This window comes from Battus philenor, unplaced genomic scaffold (genome assembly GCF_028537555.1).
Source record: "Battus philenor isolate CCGP_79_NKW_IND1 unplaced genomic scaffold, ilBatPhil1.0.hap1 SCAF_11, whole genome shotgun sequence".
NCBI classification, from domain to species: Eukaryota; Metazoa; Arthropoda; class Insecta; order Lepidoptera; family Papilionidae; genus Battus; species Battus philenor.
The window spans coordinates 13131276-13152569 of record NW_027181673.1 but is presented as its reverse complement, the minus strand read 5'-3'; the positions used below and the strand labels follow the sequence as shown (position 1 = coordinate 13152569).

The window sequence follows — 21294 nt, the reverse complement described above, 5'->3', positions numbered from 1 at the left end:
GTAGAGCGTTATCTCTGTCGCACGAAATACGACTGACAAAACGTCACATAGGTAGTGTGGGACAGAGATAGTGCTCTATAAAGCCAAAATCTTAAGTTAAAAGCATTACATGTTTGGATTTTAAATATCATATCGTAAACCAAAAAATCATAGCTGGAACATTTATTTCTTAAAGGATGGTATACAAAAAAAAAACAAATAAAGAATCAACTTTTATTTCTAATAATTCAACTAAAAAATATCTATGTTTTTTATAAATCAAGCTCTACAGAAATAAAGAAAATATTTTGCTACCAAAAAATCGATATTTGCACTCGATTATACGTGTTTTTCTTATGACATAATTAGTCTGATGATTCCCAAAGGAAATTCAAATCAACACCATCTATTTGTTTATAATATTTGTTGATGACATATATAGATAAGGCGTCCGAACCTAAAAACATAAAAGTAATTTAAAAAAAATCTGTTAAAAAATAATTATTTTCAATGTACTCGTAGACATGGCTTTCGCTCCTCCCATAGATATCCAACACGACTTGTTTGAAGCGGCCTGCATCCAGGATCGATCTTAACGAGGTCGTCTATCCACCCTTGTTATGGACATCCCACGCTGTGAATACTGGTTCGTGATACCTGATAGCCGCTGGAGCTTCATCGTATCGAAGTGGAGACCATGGAACTGCAAGCGCAGCATAGAACGTTCCACCCACGAGGACATATTAAAGTCGCTGTATGACGCTTGATGAAGGCCACTTCGAACCATTCCCTGGGGTAGGCCCATGATTAGTGGATGTCATACCGCTTAAATAATGGTGATCAACGGCTTCCAAAAATATCTACCAAAGAAGCCCTTTTAAATGGTAATTTAATGTAGCTTAATTTGATTCAAGTTATTATAAAGTCTACCCCAGCATTCTTATGACGTGTACAAGAGATTATTATATATGCCCTTAGTAAGTTATAAAATTAATTAATAAATGACCTCTATCTGGTTATTTACTAGTGATGTTTCTCATATTTCCATCATTTTCTAAATTAGCGTATTGAAAATTCTTCGCCATTTCTAGCGGTCAAATAAAAATAAAAAAAAAACTAAAATTACTGTAGAACAAACTTACCAATCATTAAAGTTGCGATTATGGTGGGGAAAGGCAAGATAGTTGTTGATACGGTTATCAATGGGAGCATTACTGAGGCGAAAATTAAGTATATCGCGATACGTACTATATCATCCTGTAAAAAAAAATTACATTATACTTTACCGATAGTACCATAGCACTTGCACTGTTCCACTATAGCACTCGCTCTGTATAGTCGCTTTGTCGCCTTAAATCACTCGCACTGTTGTGCTATAGCTCACATATTGCTCTACAGCGCTGTGTAGTGCTGTTGCATTCGCACCATAATACTAAAGTTCTCGTCCTGTAGCGCTGTACTTCTATTGTAATCACAATATGACTAAAGCTCTTGCATTATAATGTTTTAGCACTTAGAGCTTAATTCTGCGATACTCGCATTATAGCACTTTATTTATAGGCAAAAATTAATAAGCGCGAATTTGTTTTAAAAAATAAATGTAAACTACTACGGCTGAACTAGATGTAAAAGTATTAAAAACGTACCGCGTGCAGTCCCATGACTAGGGTGTATGTATGGTTGCTCATTATTATACCTATAGGCAATGCCGTTAGTCCGATCATTTCAGTCCTGACGAAATTTTCAATCATCTTTGGCGTCTGTTCTTCATAAAGATACATCATTGATAGTTTGATGATCATCAGGCAGGTCGAAATCACCGTACCGACGACGTACAGGATCTGAAATAATTAATAACGTAATAGTATACTTTAAGCCTATACATGTGTGCGTTGATGTTCCTAACTTTTTAAAAATCTATCGCTTAAGGTGGCTCAATTTATATATATATATATATATATATATATATATATATATATATATATATATATATATATATATATATATATATATATATATATACCGGAAAGTAATGTCGTTTCTGCGCACGTCGATATTTGAATGTCAATTGGTATCTCATTACGTACTTGAAAGACGTATACTAGACGGCAAAAGGTTTTTGATAACGAAGGTGAACATATTGTTGAATATAAATAAAAAAATGTCTAAAATGTAGTCGTGTGAATTTTACTTAAGAAAACAACATTACTTTCCGCTTTGCCTAATAAATACATACACGCACATATATGTTTACATGTATATTACTAACGGAATTCGTTTAATTCATACATAATGAAAATTTAAATGTCTGCGAGTAAAGAGGTGCACTTTCCTGACTGAAATAAAATGCCTTATCATATGTCAATTTAAAAAAAAAATCTTTAAAATTGCTTAACGTAGTATACATACCAATTGAAGGTAGCCAAGGATGAAACACACCGTCTTAAGATCTATGACGAAATAACATTTACGTTTCGTTTCTTCCATTTTATTCTGAAATTCAACAATTCTGTTATAATTTCACATATTGAGTTTTATGCGTTACAGGCTATAATTGTATCAATCAATAATACGATATTCAGGACAAGATCGAAGTGACGTTATGACAAAATATTATGTTGTGTGACCAAGTGCGCAGTGGGCATAAGGTTGTATAAAATCATCTCTCATAAGTGTTATGTTTAGTCCTACTGTATATCAATGTTCAGCGGTGGACATTTTACGAATGATGAAAGCAACCTAAAAATATTAATATTTTATTAACTAAACGTTTGTTATTACCGTGTAAAACAAAAATAACTTTCATTAATTAGAAATTTATTTTAAATAAATTGATGGTGTCAAAAAAATAACTGTTTTTTTAACTGCTAAATATTATTAATTATTTCGAGTCTTGCTAAACATTGCCTCTATAACCTAAACTAAAATCTCGACGAAGATGATTTGACTTGTTGTCCACCACAAAATGTCTGTGATGTGTTTGTCGTTCAAAAATTTTTAAACACTTCATCTAGTTGCACTGCAATTGCACCCTTGACTCTAAGACATGAAATTACATTTTCATTAGAAGCTGGAATTATATACATTAATCAATACTTTAATTGGCTAAGGCAGTCTTAAACTCTGCATAAATAAATTTCGAATTTTTGAAATTGTTTTAAAAATGTGGAGTGATGAAAAACAAATCTTTCAACAGAATTTCACCACTGATAATTAATCCACAATTTGGCTAATTAAAAATAACGCCGTGAACAGAATCAAACAGCAACATTTTTAATCTTATCGTCAAATTTATCTACGTTTAATAATTAAATAATTTTTATATACATTACTGATAATTTCTTTCTCTAACGTAGTTTTACTAATGTCAAATCACAATATTAACAGATTTAATTCAGTAAACATTCACTTACAATCAATACTTATCACTTTCCGATTCCGACTGGAGCAACTGGTTTGCAAATAATGCTAGTAACGCGAAAATTTATAGCAACGGCACGAGCTTTCGTTAAAAAAGCTTTTAAAGCTTTAGCTGCCAGAGACTGCTATTTACATAAAAAAATTTACTATATTCATTTATTGTTTTTTAAAAATAGGAATATATACAAACAAATCATTTTGTCATGGTAGTCATTAATAGTACTTTTTTTATTTTATTTATTTGTTAATAAAGCGAGTTATTCTTCACTTTATAAATTTAATTATTGCATATAAGAGCTATTAGCATAAAAGCTAAGGGACATTACTAGTGTGGTGGTAAGTCATTACAGTTTTTTTTTCTTTTAACATTTTTCTGTGACAGCGTGGTCAATAAACATGTGATAATAGTTTTAATTTACTGTGCATCATTGCGCAATTTTTGTAAATTGTTTATTATTAAATCGTTTGATATGTACATGGTAACGTTTTTTCTCTATTTGCTATACACTAATATTTATAAGACAATATTTGGTGGCTAGAGTTAAAATAACGTTTTTTTATTTGTAAACAAGTGACAGAGACGGATGATCTTGTGGCGTGCATATCGCGCACCACTCGCTAACCGCTCCCCCTATAGACCGCGCCTCGAAACACGCGTTGCCTAGCAACGAGCTTTTACCCACGTGTCCGCGCAGTCGATCGCATCGCGGTGGCGTCGGTAATGAAACGGATAGATGATAGATGGCGCAACAGTAACAAAAGTTTGCATCGCGCTGTTGAGAGTCTCCGCGCTCATTATAACTGCGAGCAGTGTGATCAATATTTTCTCCCCACTCTTTACACTGGCTATATTCGAAAATTGATGGGCGCTGTTAGCCGTTTTGGCTTTTACAGCTTCATCGAACTCAGGGCTTGCGGATCCGAAATCCGCGAGCTAATAAACTATAAAAACACCATATACCTATACGGTTATAGTTTTCCGCGTGTAGACGTCTTCGTCGTAACTAAGGTACGATCCCCAGCGTATAATTTTCAGTCCGTGGACCGCTGTTTCCACGGGCTCAACTTCGATGAAGCTGTACAAAGCCTAGTCCGGCTAGCAGCACAACATTTACAACTAATAGACTAATAGGTCAACATTAACAAGAAGCTACAGAACTACCTAGTCTCCCACACTGGTGTCCCCGAGTAAGGACAACGAGAGGCACCTTCTGGACCCAGCTGGTAATCACACTCGGATCTTACCACACTTAGATCCTTTTTATTTCACGGACCATTCCGCTCTGAAAACTCAGCTCAGATGAAGCTGTAAAAGCCTTCGGGTTAACAGGACCTACGTAGAATAAGTAAATTAGATTACTTTACAAATGTACATAAATTTTAACATTTGCATACGATTGACTTCTCCTGTTAAAAGGTACACAAGTGACATTTTTCATGTTATTTAAAAATTAAAACATGTACCAGTCACCATTTTTCGCTTTTTTACGTCAATAATATAATTTTCAGTCAGTTTTCATGTTAAATCCTATTTTGCGTTCCCATTAAAAAAGTTTAAATCATCACATAAATGGATCAAGAATAGTTTAATAATATAAAATAAAGGAAAAGGTACAAACACATTATTTTAATTTTGATGTGAATTTTGCTATTTATATACATTTTGTATTGATGTAGCCGTGGTATTTACATTCTCGTTCATATCGCTCTGGAATGGACGGTGGACTCGTCGTGGTAATTAAACAGTCTTATTGTAGATATTATTTATTGTATGGAATTATTCTTCGTAATTATTTATATAGGCTTCGTATTTATGTGATCCTGGTATTGAAGTCGCCGTCGTTTTTTTCAGTCCTTGTAGCGTTCAAACTCAATATTTGTCGGCCATTACAGCCAACAATACTTTTAGTTGCGCGTTAGAATTCAAATTCGAATTTTGAATTCGGGCTTCAGTGATGTGACAGCTGCCGTTGCGTTAGGGTCATGTAAATTGTAAATACTCCCTGTATATATGCAAATAAACCTTCTTCGATCACTGTTGGCTATCATTTTCATTCCATCACCTCCGCACATATATCTTAAAATTTACGTATTCCGGCTACAGATGTACCTAGTGTATTGATTGATCTTAATCATCGGTTTGATTGTTTTCGTTTTTATGTAACCGTGATTTATCTTCTCATATAATAAATAACAAATGAGCAGAATAATTCCATTTATCGTTTTTTTTTTTTTAATTATAAGTGCTCTGTGATCAGGCATTCAGTGCTGGAAATAACGGAGAATACAATAAAAACAACTTTTATTATTTACAGATCGAGTATCATAGACATAGATATGCTATACATAATCTATAGTAAAATATAGCTGCAATACCCGGCACTGAGCACTTGTAGTCCAGCAGTAGAGGTCTGAAACTCGCGGTCGCGGGTTCTATTCCCGGGATATAATCATACTTAATTCACACATTATTCATTACTTAATTAATGCCATTGCTCACAAACAAGTTTTCCAGAGGATGGGCAGCAGCGTTCTTCGTGTACCACAATAACACTATGAGATATCTCACCATCTTAGGGGGAGGCCATACCTCGCAGTGGACGTCTATGACTGAAACGGCATTTGATTTGTCATTTGGGTTCGGATTTTAGAACATTTTCTTTGACAGAGTACTCCTCCAATCTCGAGTAATCGTAGTATTAAGCGATCCGAGCAGAAGCCTTGAACGCTATCTGGTCCCTTGAAACCGCGATACCTGCAAATGCTACTCAGGCAGTAGTATAAGGTAGGTCAAAAAATGTATCTAATATATGTTTATTAATGTTTCCAACGTGCCAAATCATATGTCTGGTTTTGTAACTTCACTTCAGGGTTCAATAATGAATAACTAATGCTTTTTTGATAAGTGTACATATAATTTAAAGTCTGTGATATACGGTGTTCCGCTCCAAATATTTGGAATAAAATCGATTAAGTTTTGTTTAGACTTAACAATATTGCGCATCGACCTTTGGAGAGAGACAATCGGCTTCATAGAGCACTATCTCTGTCCCACACTATGTGACGTTTTGACAGCCGTTATATTTCGTGCGACAGAGATAACGCTCTACCAAGCCGAAATTATATATATCAAAGCAAAAAAACCATAGGTGGAACTTTTATTTCTTAAAGGATAGTATACGAAAAAAAAAACAAATAAAGAATCAACTTTTATTTATAAATATTCAACTAAAAAAATATATGTTCTTTATTTAAATAAAGCTCTATAGAAATGAAGGACATATTTTGCTACCAAATATCAAAATTTTGCACTCGATTAAACGTGTTTTTCTTATGACATAATCAGTTTGCTTCCCCAAGGCAATTCAAACTGTTTCTTTAATCAACTTCTGATCAACAGTATCGAGTTGTTTATAATATTTTCGGTTGACATAGATAGATAAGGCGTTCAGACCTGAAAACATAAAAGTAATTTAAAAAAAAATCTGTACGAAAAATAATTATTTTCAAGGTACTCGTAGACATGGCTCTGGCTCCTCCCACAGATATCCAATACGACTTGTTTGAAGCGGCCTGCATCCAGGATCGATCATAACGAGGTCGTTTGTTCACCTTGTTATGGACATCCCACGTTGTGAATACTGGTTCGTGATAGCAGATAGCCGCTGGAGCTTTATGGTGTCGGAGTGGAGACCACAGAACTGCAAGCGCAGCGTAGAAGGTTCCACCCACGAAGACAGACGACTTGGTTAAAGTAGTTATTTGACGCTAGACGATGGCCGGTTTCCTCCCCTGGGTATGCAATACCACTGGTTTGAAGCGGCCTTCAGCCAGGATCTTTCAACTACCTTAACGAGGTCGTCTGTTTACCTTGGTAGTGATCCTTACATAGAGCGTAGAACAGATTGCCGCTGGAGCCTTAAGATATCAGAGTGGAGACCACGGAATTGCAAGCGTAGCTAGAAGGTCCACCCTCGTTGGATGAAGGCCACTTTCAACCATTCCCGCAGTAAATCTATGGGGTAGGCCCATGATAAGTGGACGTCATACCGCTTAAATAATGGTAATCAACAGCTTCCAAAAAATGTCTACCAAAAAACCCTTTTCAAACGGTATTTTAAGGTAGCTTAATTTGATTCAAGTTATTATAAAGTCAATCCTAACATTCTTATGACGTATACAAGAGATTATTATATATGTCCTAAGTAGATTATAAAATTGATAAATAAATAAATACTATCTAGTTATTGTCTAGTGATGTTTCTAATATTTCCGTCATTTTCTAAATTAGCGTATTAAAAATTCCTCGCCATTTCTAGCGGTCAAATAAAATAAAAAAATAAAAACTAAAATTACTGTAGAACAAACTTACCAATTATTAAAGTTGCGAAGCTGATAGAGAAAGACAATATAATTGTTGAGGCGATCATCACCGGGAGCATTATTGTGGCGAAAATTAAGTATGTTACGATACGTACTCGATTATTCTGTAAAAAAATACATTACATTTTACCGATAATACCAAAGCACTTGCACTGTTCCACTATAGCACTCGCTCTGTATAGTCACCTTAAATCACTTGCACTGTTGTGCTATAGCTCACATGTTGCTCTACAGCGCTAACTGTGTAGTGCTGTTGCATTCGCACTATGATACTAAAGTTCTCGTCCTGTAGCGCTGTACTACATTGTAATGACAATATGACTAAAGCTCTTGCATTACAATGTTTTAGCACTTAGAGCTTAATTCTGCGAAGCTTGCATTATAACACTGCTTATTTATAAGCAAAAATTTAATAAGCGCGAATTTGTTTCAAAAAAAAAATAATACAAAGCCCCGAAAGGCCGCAGTTATAGCTGAACTAGATGTAAAAGTATTAAAAACGTACCGTATGCAGTCCCACGAGTAGGATGATTGTAAATTTGCTTATTAGTATACCTAAAGGCAATGCCATTTGTCCGATCATTAGAGCCCCGACTACATTTTTAATCATCTTTGGCTTCGGATCGTCGATAGGAAACTCCATTACTAGATTGATCATCAGGTAGCCCGTAGTCGCCGTACCAGCGACGTACAGCATCTGAAATAATTAATAACATAATAGTATACTTTAAGCCTATACATTAGTGTGCGTTGATGATCCTAACCTTTTACAAATCTATCGCTTAAGGTGGCTCAATTTATATATATATATATATATATATATATATATAAATATATAAATATATATATGGGGGACCGAAACATAATGTCGTTTCTGCGCACGTCGATATTTGAATGTCATTTCGTAGCTCATCACCTACTTGGAAGACGTATACTAGATGGTAAAAAGTTGTTGATGACGTACATTACCGCTTCGCCTAATACACACACACACGCACATATATGTATATATATATATTACTAACGGAATTCGTTTAATTCATACATGATGCAAATTTAAATGTCTGCGAGTAAAGAGGTGCACTTTCTTGACTGAAATATCGTATCGGCTTCGTAGAGCGTTATCTATGAGCTCTACGAAGCCGAAATTAGCCGATTGTCTTTTTCCGAAGATCGATATGCAATATTCATCATCAGGAATATTTCACTTTCTCTGTAGAAGTTGGTGCTGTTAGCCCTTAGGCTTATACAGCTTGATCTGAATCGAGTTCACGGAGCGGAATCGCCGGGTACTGTATTGTACTATGATATTACGATTACAAATACAAACGCCATATCATATGTTAACATATGATTTGACTTTAAAAAAAATACTGTAAAATTGGTAAACGTAGTATACATACCAATTGAAGGTAGCCAAGGATGAAACACACCGTCTTAAGATCTATGACGAAGCAACATTTACGTTTTGTTTCTTCCATTTTATTCTGAAATTCAACAATTCTGTTATAATTTCATATATTGAGTTTTATGCGTTACAGGCAATAATTATATCAAGCAATAATACGAAATTCAGGACAAGATCGAAGTGACGTTATGACAAAATATTATGTTGTGTGACCAAGTGCGCAGTGGGCAGGAAAAATAGTGCGCATAAGGTTGTGTAAGATCATCTCTCATAAGCCTCTTGTTTAGCCAGCCGCTTCCAACCAGTCTTTTGTATATCAATGTACAGCGGTGGACATTTTACGAATGAAGAAAGCAAGTTAAAAATATCAATATTTTATTAACTAAAAGTTTGTTATTATAGTGCAAAACAAAACCAACTTTCATTAATTAGAAATTTATTTAAAATAAATTGATGGTGTCAAAAACATAACTGTTTTTTAACTGCTAAATATTATTAATTATTTCGTGCCTTGCTAAACATTGCCTCTATAACAAAAATCTCGACGAAGATTATTCGACTTGTTGTCCACTACAAAAATGTCTGTGATGTGTTTGTCGGTCAAAAGTTTTTAAACACTTCATGTAGACACAATACTGCAATTGCACCCTTGACTCTAAGACATGAAATTACATTTTCATTAGAAACTGGAATTATATACATTGATCAATACCTTAATTGGCTAAGGCACTCTTAAACTCTGCATAAATAAATTTAGAATTTTTGCGTCAAATAATTTTAAAAATGTGGAAGCAGGTAAATTTGTGCAAAATTTACCTAATATTAAAAATTTATTATTCTGTGCAAAAACAAATCTTTCAACAGAATTTCACCACTGATAATTAATCCACAACTTAAAAAATTAAACACAACACCGTGAGCAGAATCAAACATCAACATTTTTCTTATTATGGTTAAATTCATCTGCGTTTAATAATTGAATAATTTTTATATACATTACTGATAATTTCTTGCTCTAACGTAGTTTTTACTAATGTCAAATCACAATATTAACAGATTTTATTTAGTAAACATTCACTCACAAGCGACACGTATAACTTTACGGTTACGACTGGAGCAACTGGTTTGCAAATAATGCTATTAACACAAAAATTTATAGCAACGGTAACAGCTTACGTTAAATAATGCTTTATCTGCCTGAGACTGCTATTTACATAAATAATTTTATTAGAATCAATTATTGTTTTTTAAAATAGTAGTATATATAAACATATAATTTTGTATTAATAATCAGTAATAGTACATTTTTAATTATAATTAATTATTAATAAAGCGAATTATTCTTCAATTTATACAGTATTCTTATTGCATATAAGCGCTATTAGCATAAAAGCTAAAGCACATTACTAGTGTGGTGGTATGTCATAGCAGTTTTTTTTTTCTTTTAACATTTTTCTCAGACAACGTGGTCAATAAACATGTTTTGATAGTTTTAATTTACTGTTCATCATTGCGCAATTTTTGTAAATAATTTATTATTAAATCGTTTGATATGTATATGATAACGTTTTTTCTCTATTTGCTATACACCAATATTTAAAACAATAATTGGTAGCGAGTGTTAAAATTACGCTTTTTTAATTATTTGTAAACATGTGATAGTGACAGATGATCTCATTAGATCCTTTTAATTTCACGGACCCTTCCGCTCCGAGAACTCAGCTCAGATGAAGCTGTAAAATCCTTCGGGCTAGCCGCACCAACATCAAAAGGAATAAGTAAAGTAGATTACCTTGCAAATGTACATAAATTTAAACATTTACATACGATTGACTTCTCCTTTTAAAAGGTACACAAGTGACATTTTCCACGTTATTTAAAAATTAAAACATATACGAGTCACCATTTTTCGCCGTTTTACGTCAATAATATAATTTTGAGACAGTTTTCATGTTAAATCCTATTTTGCGCCCCCAATAAAATTTTTTAAATCGTCGGATAAATGGATCGGAGAAATATATGTATATGTAATAAATAAATATATATGTTAACCAACAACAAAAAAACTAGAACTAAACGCATGCATATCTCTTTATTACTAATCAATCATAAAAGTTACATATAATCTAGCATTAATTATCCGGTAAAAGTAGTATAATTAATTTTTACAAGAAGTCAAAAATCTTATATGCATAAACACGAACCGTTTTTTTTTTAAATTACGGTTGTTTATTGCATCGAGAGACAGCATTTGAACGGTACCTTCTACGTTCAATAATAGTTTAATAATACAAAATAAAGGAAAAGGTAAATGACTTGGACGAATTGAGATTAAATATTAATTATTACATACATTTTATATTACACACGTTATTTTAATTTTAATGTGAAAATTGCTATTTATATACATTTTGTATTGATGAAAAACATGGAAAATAATCAGGTTACGTTTATAAATTAATGGACGTGTTAATTCGTTTTTACAAGACATAAATGACAACAGTTTTTTTAAGTGCAGTTTTATATAATTAATTAAATTTAAGTGCCCACAACTGTATATTGAATAGATGTGACTATTTTATAATTAATTTAATATTAAAAAGTCACATAAAGTTAATAAATCTGCTAAAGTTCGTAAATAAAATGCTATAACGCTATTAGCTTATAGCTATGGGAAAGTTATATGCCGTTCCCCGCGCAACTTGATCAACGTGTATTGTTTACCACACTACGTCTCTGTCTAACATACGTGTAGGAGTAAGGAAGAAATAATGTTATGTAGAAAGTTTTTGCTGGTTGGAAATCCACGCGCTCATCGCCTACGAGACAGAAGAAGGCACATTTAATATCATGTGAAGCGTCTGACAGTCATTCAAGGTTAAACGGTTAAATTAAATTATGACAAAATAATTATAATATTGTAAATATTATAAAGATATATATCGTGAAGCAAAAAATCATAGCTGGAACATTTATTTCTTAAAGGATAGTATACAAAAAAAATAAAGATTCAACTTTTATTTATAAATATTCAACTAAAAAATATATATGTTCTTTATTTAAATCAAGCTCTATAGAAGTAAAGAAAATATTTTGCTGCCAAATATCGATATTTGCACTCGATTATACGTGTTTTTCTTATGACATAATTAGTTTGCTTCCCCAAGGCAATTCAAACTGTTTCTTTAATCAACTTCTCATCAACAGTATCTAGTTGTTTATAATATTTTCTGACGACATATATGGACAAGGCGTTCAGTCCTGAAAACAAAAGTAATTAAAAAAAATTCTGTTAAAAAAAATAATTATTTTCAAGGTACCCGTAGACATTGCCCTCGCTCCTCCCACAGATATCCAAGTGTTTGAAGCGGCCTGCATCCAGGATCGATTTTAACGAGGTCGTCTGTCCACCCTTGTTATGGACATCCCACGCTGTGAATACTGGTTCGTGATACCTGATAGCTGCTGGAGCTTCATGGTATCGGAGTGGAGACCATGGAACTGCAAGCGCAGCATAGAAAGTTCCACCCACGAGGACATATTGAAGTCGCTGTATGACGCTTGATGAAGGCCACTTCGAACCATTCCCTGGGGTAGGCCCATGATTAGTGGACGTCATACCGCTTAAATAATGGTTATCAACGGCTTCCAAAAATATCTACCAAAGAAGCCCTTTCAAATGGTAATTTAATGTAACTTAATTTGATTCAAGTTATCACATAGTCTATCTTAGCATTCTTATAACGTGTACAAGAGTTTATTATATATGTCCTTAGTAAGTTAAAAAATGAATAAATAAATGACCTCTATCTGGTTATTGTCTAGTGATGTTTCTCATATTTCCATCATTTTCTAAATTAGCGTATTAAAAATTCCTCGCCATCTCTAGCCGTCAAATTAAAAAAAAAAAACTAAAATTACTGTAGAACAAACTTACCAATTATTAAAGTTGCGAAGCTGATAGAGAAAGACAATATAATTGTTGAGGCGATCATCACCGGGAGCATTATTGTGGCGAAAATTAAGTATGTTACGATACGTACTCGATTATTCTGTAAAAAAATACATTACATTTTACCGATAATACCAAAGCACTTGCACTGTTCCACTATAGCACTCGCTATGTATAGTCACTTTAGGGCCTTAAATCACTCGCACTGTTGTGCTATTGCTTACATGTTGCTCTACAGCTGTGTAGTGCTGTTGCATTCGCACCATAATACTAAAGTTCTCGTCCTGTAGCGCTGTACTACATTGTAATGACAATATGACTAAAGCTCTTGCATTACAATGTTTTAGCACTTAGAGCTTAATTCTGCGGAGCTTGCATTATAACACTGCTTATTTATAGGCAAAAAATTAACAAGCGCGAATTTGATTAAAAAAATAGCTGAACTAGATATAAAAGTATTAAAAACGTACCGTATGCAGTCCCACGAGTAGGGTGATAGTAAATTTGCTTATTAGTATACCTAAAGGCAATGCCATTAGTCCGATCATTAGAGTTCCGACTAAACTTTGAATCATCTTTGGCGTCGGATCGTCGAAAGGAAACACCATTACTAGATTGATCATCAGGCAGGTCGAAGTCGCCGTACCGGCGACGTACAGCATCTAAAATAATTAATATCACAATAGCATACGTGCGTTAATGTTCCTAACCTTTTACAAATCTATCGCTTAAGGTGGCTCAACTTATACAGTACATATCTATACATACATACATATATATATATTTATATATATATACATATACACATACATATATAGGACCGTAAAGTAATTTTGTTTCTGCGCACGTCGATATTTGAATGTCATGTTTGGTAGCTCAATACGTACTTGGAAGACGTAAAAGTAAACTAGATGGCAAAAAGTTGTTGATAACGAAGGTGATCATATTGTTGATTAGATATTACAAATAAAAATTCGTCTAAAATGTAGACGTGTGAATTTAACTTAGGAAAACGACGTTACTTTCCGGTCCGCCTAATACACCACAGACAATGTATATATGTATGTATGTATGTATGTATGTATGTATGTATGTATGCATGTATATATATATATTTTATATATACTTACCGGAATTCGTTTAGTTCATACATGATGCAAATTATATATATATTGCACATCGACCCTTGGAGAGAGACAATCGTCTAATTTTGGCTTCGTAGAGTGTTATCTCTGTCGCACGAAATACGACTGACAAAACGTCATATGAGTAGTGTGGGACAGAGATAGTGAATTCAAAGATGGATGTGCAATATTTATCATCAGGTACATTGCATTTTCTCTGTATAAGTAGGTGTTGCTAGCCCTTAGGCGGTTTACAGCTTCATCTAAACTGAGTTCACGGAGCGGAATCGCCGGGTACTGTATTGTACTCTGTTAATACGATTTTTAATTCAAACGCCATATCATATGTTAACTTAAAAAAATTCTTTAAAATTGCTTAACGTAGTATACATACCAATTGAAGGTAGCCAAGGATGAAACACACTGTCTTAAGATCTATGACGAAGCAACATTTACGTTTTGTTTCTTCCATTTTATTCTGAAATTCAACAATTCTGTTATTATTTCATATATTGACTTTTATGCGTTACAGGCAATAATTATATCAATCGATAATACGAAATTCAGGACAAGATCGAAGTGACGTTATGACAAAATATTATGTTGTGTGACCAAGTGTGCAGTGGGCAGGAAAATAGTGCGCATAAGGTTGTGTAAGATCATCTCTCATAAGTCTCTTGTTTAGCCGGCCACTTCCAACCAGTCCTATTGTATATCTATGTACAGTGGTGAACATTTTACAAATGATGAAAGCAACTTAAAAATATCAATATTTTATTAACTAAACGTTTGTTAATACAGTGTAAAACAAAAATATCTTTCATTAATTAGAAATTTATTTAAAATAAATTGATGGTGTCCAAAAAAAATAATTTTTTTTTAACTGCTAAATATTATTAATTATTTCGTGCCTTGCTAAACATTGCCTCTATAACCTAAACTAAAATCTCGACGAAGATTATTCGACTTGTTGTCCACCACAAAGATGTCGGTGAAAAATTTTTAAACACTTCATGTAGACACAATACTGCAATTGCACCCTTGACTCTAAGATATGAAATTACATTTTCATTACAAGCTGGACTTATATACATTGATCAATACCTTAATTGGCTAAGGCAGTCTTAAACTCTGCATAAATAAATTTCGAATTATTGAGTCAAATTGTTTTAAAAATGTGGAGTGATGGAGGCGAATTTGTGCAAAATTTACCTAAAATCTTTGAACAGAATTTCACAACTGATAATTAATCCACAACTTAGAAAATTAAAAACAACACCGTGAACAGAATCAAACATCAACATTTTTCTCATTATTGTTAAATTTATCTACGATTATTAATTGAATAATTTTTATATACATTACTGATAATTTGCTGCTTTCACGTAGTTTTTACTAATGTCAAATCACAATATTAACAGATTTTATTTAGTAAACATTCACTCACAAGCGATACGTATAACTTTTCGATTACGACTGGAGCAACTGGTTTGCAAATAATGCTATTAACACGACAATTTATAGCAACGGTAACAGCCTACGTTAAAAAAAGCTTTTAAACCTTAGCTGCCTGAGACTGCTATATACATAAATAATTTTATTAGAATCAATTATTGTTTTTTAAAAATACGAGTAGTAGTATATATAAACATATCATTTTGTATTAATAATCATTAATAGTACTTTTTTTTTAATTTTATTTAATTATTAATAAAGCGAATTATTTTTCAATTTATACATTATTCTTATTGCATATAAGCGCTATTAGCATAAAAGCTAAAGCACATTACTAGTGTGGTGGTATGTCATTGCAGTTTTTTTTTCTTTTAACATTTTTCTCAGACACCGTGGTCAATAAACATGTTTTGATAGTTTTAATTTACTGTTCATCATTACGCAATTTTTGTAAATAATTTATTATTAAATCGTTTGATATGTATATGGTAACGTTTTTTCTCTATTTGCTATACACCAATATTTAAAACAATATTTGGCTGCAAGTGTTAAAATAACCCTTTTTTAATTATTTGTAAACATGTGACAGTGACAGATGATCTCATTAGATCCTTTTAATTTCACGGACTCTTCCGCTCCGAGAACTCAGCTCAGATGAAGCTGTAAAAGCCTTCGGGCTAACAGCACCTACATCAACAGAGAATAAGTAAATTAAATTACCTTACAGATGTACATAAATTTAAACATTTGCATACGATTGACTTCTCCTTTTAAAAGGTACACAAGTGACATTTTCCACGTTATTTAAAAATTAAAACATATACGAGTCACCATTTTTCGCTGTTTTACGTCAATAATATAATTTTGAGACAGTTTTCATGTTAAATCATTTGATAAATGGATCGGAGAAATATATGTAATAAATAAATATATATGTTAACCAACAACAAAAAAACTAGAACTAAACGCATGCATATCTCTTTATTACTAATCAATCATAAGAGTTACATATAACCTAGTGTTAATTATCCGGTAAACGTAGTATAGTTAATTTTTACCGGTTATTTGGTTTGACAAGTTTAAAATCTTATATGCATAAACACGAACCGTTTTTTTTAAATCACGGTTGTTTATTGCATCGAGAGATAGCATTTGAACGGTACCTTCTACGTTCAATAATAGTTTAATAATACAAAATAAAGGAAAATGACTTGGACGAATTGAGATTAAATATTAATTATTACATACATTTTATATTACACACGTTATTTTAATTTTATTGTGAAAATTGCTATTTATATACAATTTGTATTGATGAAAAACATGGAAAATATTCAGGTTACGTTTATAAATTAATGGACGTGTTAATTCGTTTTTATACGACACATAAATGACAACAGTATTTTAAGTGCAGTTTTATATAATTAATTAAATTTAAGTGCCCACATCTGTATATTAAATAGATGTGACTATTTTATTATTAATTTAATATTAAAAAGTCACATAAAGTTAATAAATCTGCTAAAGTTCGTAAATAAAATGCTATAACGCTATTAGCTTATAGCTATGGGAAAGTTATATGCCGTTACCCGCGCAACTTGATCAACGTGTATCATTTACCACATTACGTCTCTGTCTAACATACGTGTAAGAGTGAGGAAGAAATAATGTTATGTCGAAAGTTTTTGCCGGGTGGAAATCCCTGCGCTCATCGCATACGAGGCAGAAGAAAGCACATTTAATATCATGTGAAGCGTCTGACAGTCATTCAAGGTTAAACGGTTAAATTAAATTATGACAACATAATTATAATATTGTAAATATCATAAAGATATATATCGTGAAGCAAAAAATCATAGCTGGAACATTTACTTCTTAAAGGATAGTATACAAAAAAAATAAAGATTCAACTTTTATTTGTAAATATTCAACTAAAAAGTATATATGTTCTTTATTTAAATCAAGCTCTATAGAAATAAAGAAAATATTTTGCTGCCAAATATCGATATTTGCACTCGATTATACGTGTTTTTCTTATGACATAATTAGTTTGCTTCCCCAAGGCAATTCAAACTGTTTCTTTAATCAACTTCTCATCAACAGTATCTAGTTGTTTATAATATTTTCTGACGACATATATAGACAAGGCGTTCAGTCCTGAAAACAAAAGTAATTAAAAAAATTCTGTTAAAAAAATAATTATTTTCAAGGTACCCGTAGACATTGCCCTCGCTCCTCCCACAGATATCCAACACGACTTGTTTGAAGCGGCCTGCATCCAGGATCGATCTTAACGAGGTCGTCTGTCCACCTTGTTATGGACATCCCACGCTGTGAGTACTGGTTCGTGATACCAGATAGCTGCTGGAGCTTCATGGTATCGGAGTGGAGACCATGGAATTGCAAGCGCAGCATAGAAAGTTCCACCCACGAGGACATATTAAAGTCGCTGTATGACGCTTGATGAAGGCCACTTCGAACCATTCCCTGGGGTAGGCCCATGATTAGTGGATGTCATACCGCTTAAATAATGGTGATCAACGGCTTCCAAAAATATCTACCAAAGAACCCCTTTTGAATGGTAATTTAATGTAGCTTAATTTGATTCAAGTTATCACATAGTCTATCTTAGCATTCTTATAACGTGTACAAGAGTTTATTATATATGTCCTTAGTAAGTTAAAAAATGAATAAATAAATGACCTCTATCTAGTTATTGTCTAGTGATGTTTCTCATATTTCCGTCATTTTCTAAATTAGCGTATTAAAAATTCCTCGCCATCTCTAGCCGTCAAATTAAGAAAAAAAACTAGAATTACTGTAGAACAAACTTACCAATTATTAAAGTTGCGAAGCTGATAGAGAAAGACAATATAATTGTTGAGGCGATCATCACCAGGAGCATTATTGTGGCGAAAATTAAGTATGTTACGATACGTACTCGATTATTCTATAAAAAAATACATTACATTTTACCGATAATACCAAAGCACTTGCACTGTTCCACTATAGCACTCGCTCTGTATAGTCGCTTTGTCGCCTTAAATCACTCGCACTGTTGTGCTATTGCTTACATGTTGCTCTACAGCGCTAACTGTGTAGTGCTGTTGCATTCGCACCATAATACTAGAGCTCTCGTCCTGTAACGCTGTACTTCTATTGTAATGACAATATGACTAAAGCTCTCGTGCTTGCATTATATTATAACACTGCTTATTTATAGGCAGAAAATTAACAAGCGCGAATTTGATTAAAAAAAATAGCTGAACTAGATGTAAAAGTATTAAAAACGTACCGTATGCAGTCCCACGAGTAGGGTGATTGTAAATTTGCTTATTAGTATACCTAAAGGCAATGCCATTAGTCCGATCATTAGAGTCCCGACTAAACTTTGAATCATCTTTGGCGTCGGATCGTCGAAAGGAAACACCATTACTAGATTGATCATCAGGCAGGTCGAAGTCACCGTACCGGCGACGTACAGGATCTGAAATAATTAATATCACAATAGCATACGTGCGTTTATGTTCCTAACCGTTTACAAATCTATCGCTTAAGGTGGCTCAACTTATACAGTACAGATGTATACATACATACATACATATATATATACATATATACATACATATATAGGACCGTAAAGTAATTTTGTTTCTGCGCACGTCGATATTTGAATGTCATGTTTGGTAGCTCAATACGTACTTGGAAGACGTAAACTAGATGGCAAAAAGTTGTTGATAACGAAGGTGAACATATTGTTGTTATATTTTACAAAGAAAAATTCGTCTAAAATGTAGTCGTGTGAATTTTACTTAGGAAAACGACGTTACTTTCCGGTCCGCCTAATCCACCAGAGACAAGCATATGTATGTATATATATATTATTAACGGAATTCGTTTAATTCATACATGATGAAAATTATATATATATTGCACATCGACCCTTGGAGAGAGACAATCGTCTAATTTTGGCTTCGTAGAGTGTTATCTCTGTCGCACGAAATACGACTGACAAAACGTCACATAGGTAGTGTGGGACAGAGTTAGTGAGTTCAAAGATGGATGTGCAATATTTATCATCAGGTACATTGCATTTTCTCTGTAGAAGTAGGTGTTGTTAGCCCTAAGGCGTTTACAGCTTCATCTGAACTGAGTTCACGGAGCGGAATCGCCGGGTACTGTATTGTACTTTGTTAATACGATTTTTAATTCAAACGCCATATCATATGTTAACTTAAAAAAATTCTTTAAAATTGCTAAACGTAGTATACATACCAATTGAAAGTAGCCAAGGATAAAACACACCGTCTTAAGATCTATGACGAAGCAACATTTACGTTTTGTTTCTTCCATTTTATTCTGAAACTCAACAATTCTGTTATAATTTCATATATTGATTTTTACGCGTTACAGGCAATAATTATATCAATCAATAATACGAAATTCAGGACAAGATCGAAGTGACGTTATGACAAAATATTATGTTATGTGACCAAGTGTGCAGTGGGCAGGAGAAATAGTGCGCATAAGGTTGTGTAAGATCATCTCTCATAAGTCTCTTGTTTAGCCGGCCACTTCCAACCAGTCCTATTGTATATCAATGTACAGCGGTGAACATTTTACGAATGATGAAAGCAACTAAAAAATATCAATATTTTATAAACTAAACGTTTGTTATTATAGTGCAAAACAAAACCAACTTCCATTAATTAGAAATTTATTTAAAATAAATTGATGGTGTCCAAAAAAAATAACTTTTTTAACTGCTAAATATTATTAATTATTTCGAGCCTTGCTAAACATTGCCTTTATTACCTAAACTAAAATCTCGACGAAGATTATTCGACTTGTTGTCCACCACAAAGATGTCGGTGATGTGTTTGTCGGTGAAAAATTTTTAAACACTTCATGTAGACACAATCCTGCAATTGCACCCTTGACTCTAGGACATGAAATTACAATTTCATTAGAAACTAGAGTTATATCCATTAATCAATACCTAAGGCAGTCTTAAACTGCATAAATAAATTTCGAATTTTTGAAATTGTTTTAAAAATGTGGAGTGATCAAAAACAAATCTTTCAACAGAATTTCACCACTGATAATTAATCCACAACTTGGCAAATTAAAAACAACGCCGTGAACAGAATCAAACAGCAACATTTTTCATCTTATCGTTAAATTTATCTACGTTTAATAATTAAATAATTTTTATATACATTACTGATAATTTCTTTCTCTAACGTAGTTTTTACTAATGTCAAATCACAATATTAACAGATTTAATTTAGTAAACATTTACTCACAAGCGACACGTATAACTTTTCGATTACGACTGGAGCAACTGGTTTGCAAATAATGCTATTAACACAAAAATTTATAGCAACGGTAACAGCTTACGTTAAATAAAGCTTTATCTGCCTGAGACTGTTATTTACATAAATAATTTTATTAGAATCAATTATTGTTTTTAAAAATAGGAATATATACAAACAAATCATTTCGTCTTGGTAGTCATTAATAGTACTTTTTAATTTTATTTAATTATTAATAAAGCGAATTATTCTTCAATT

At 32.8% G+C, this 21294-nt stretch overlaps 4 protein-coding genes across 9 annotated transcripts; all 4 read right to left on the bottom strand.

Annotated features, from left to right (window-relative positions):
• Positions 1 to 277: 277 nt before the first annotated feature.
• Positions 278 to 3427, bottom strand: LOC137930936 (uncharacterized). 2 transcript variants are annotated; one of them, XM_068774307.1, is made up of 5 exons: positions 3393 to 3427; positions 2389 to 2472; positions 1626 to 1820; positions 1122 to 1236; positions 278 to 436 (listed from the first exon to the last, which is right to left on the bottom strand). In XM_068774307.1, exons 2-5 carry the CDS (start codon positions 2464 to 2466, stop codon positions 345 to 347), a joined length of 480 nt encoding a protein of 159 aa, XP_068630408.1. In that variant the 5' UTR covers positions 2467 to 2472; positions 3393 to 3427; the 3' UTR covers positions 278 to 344. The 2 variants fall into 2 exon arrangements, with proteins under 2 accessions (XP_068630408.1, XP_068630416.1); XM_068774315.1 differs by having other exon boundaries at positions 3312 to 3399.
• A 3238-nt stretch (positions 3428 to 6665) lies between these two features.
• Positions 6666 to 10281, bottom strand: LOC137931439 (uncharacterized). Of its 3 annotated transcripts, none has more exons than XM_068774830.1 (5): positions 10186 to 10281; positions 9186 to 9269; positions 8288 to 8479; positions 7772 to 7886; positions 6666 to 6853 (listed from the first exon to the last, which is right to left on the bottom strand). In XM_068774830.1, the coding sequence occupies exons 2-5, from the start codon at positions 9261 to 9263 to the stop codon at positions 6765 to 6767; spliced, it is 474 nt and encodes a 157-aa protein (XP_068630931.1). In that variant the 5' UTR covers positions 9264 to 9269; positions 10186 to 10281; the 3' UTR covers positions 6666 to 6764. The 3 variants fall into 3 exon arrangements, with proteins under 3 accessions (XP_068630931.1, XP_068630932.1, XP_068630933.1); XM_068774831.1 differs by having other exon boundaries at positions 10191 to 10281; XM_068774832.1 differs by lacking the exon at positions 10186 to 10281 and adding an exon at positions 9903 to 9918.
• Positions 10282 to 12194: 1913 nt separating this feature from the next.
• Positions 12195 to 15729, bottom strand: LOC137931325 (uncharacterized). 3 transcript variants are annotated; one of them, XM_068774812.1, is made up of 5 exons: positions 15202 to 15261; positions 14661 to 14744; positions 13613 to 13804; positions 13128 to 13242; positions 12195 to 12451 (listed from the first exon to the last, which is right to left on the bottom strand). In XM_068774812.1, the coding sequence occupies exons 2-5, from the start codon at positions 14736 to 14738 to the stop codon at positions 12363 to 12365; spliced, it is 474 nt and encodes a 157-aa protein (XP_068630913.1). In that variant the 5' UTR covers positions 14739 to 14744; positions 15202 to 15261; the 3' UTR covers positions 12195 to 12362. The 3 variants fall into 3 exon arrangements, with proteins under 3 accessions (XP_068630913.1, XP_068630896.1, XP_068630905.1); XM_068774795.1 differs by lacking the exon at positions 15202 to 15261 and adding an exon at positions 15627 to 15729 and having other exon boundaries at positions 12197 to 12451; XM_068774804.1 differs by lacking the exon at positions 15202 to 15261 and adding an exon at positions 15632 to 15729 and having other exon boundaries at positions 12197 to 12451.
• Positions 15730 to 17641: 1912 nt separating this feature from the next.
• Positions 17642 to 21043, bottom strand: LOC137930951 (uncharacterized). Its single transcript, XM_068774327.1, has 5 exons — positions 21028 to 21043; positions 19997 to 20080; positions 19017 to 19208; positions 18557 to 18671; positions 17642 to 17878 (listed from the first exon to the last, which is right to left on the bottom strand). The coding sequence occupies exons 2-5, from the start codon at positions 20072 to 20074 to the stop codon at positions 17790 to 17792; spliced, it is 474 nt and encodes a 157-aa protein (XP_068630428.1). The 5' UTR covers positions 20075 to 20080; positions 21028 to 21043; the 3' UTR covers positions 17642 to 17789.
• Between the last annotated feature and the right edge of the window lie 251 nt (positions 21044 to 21294).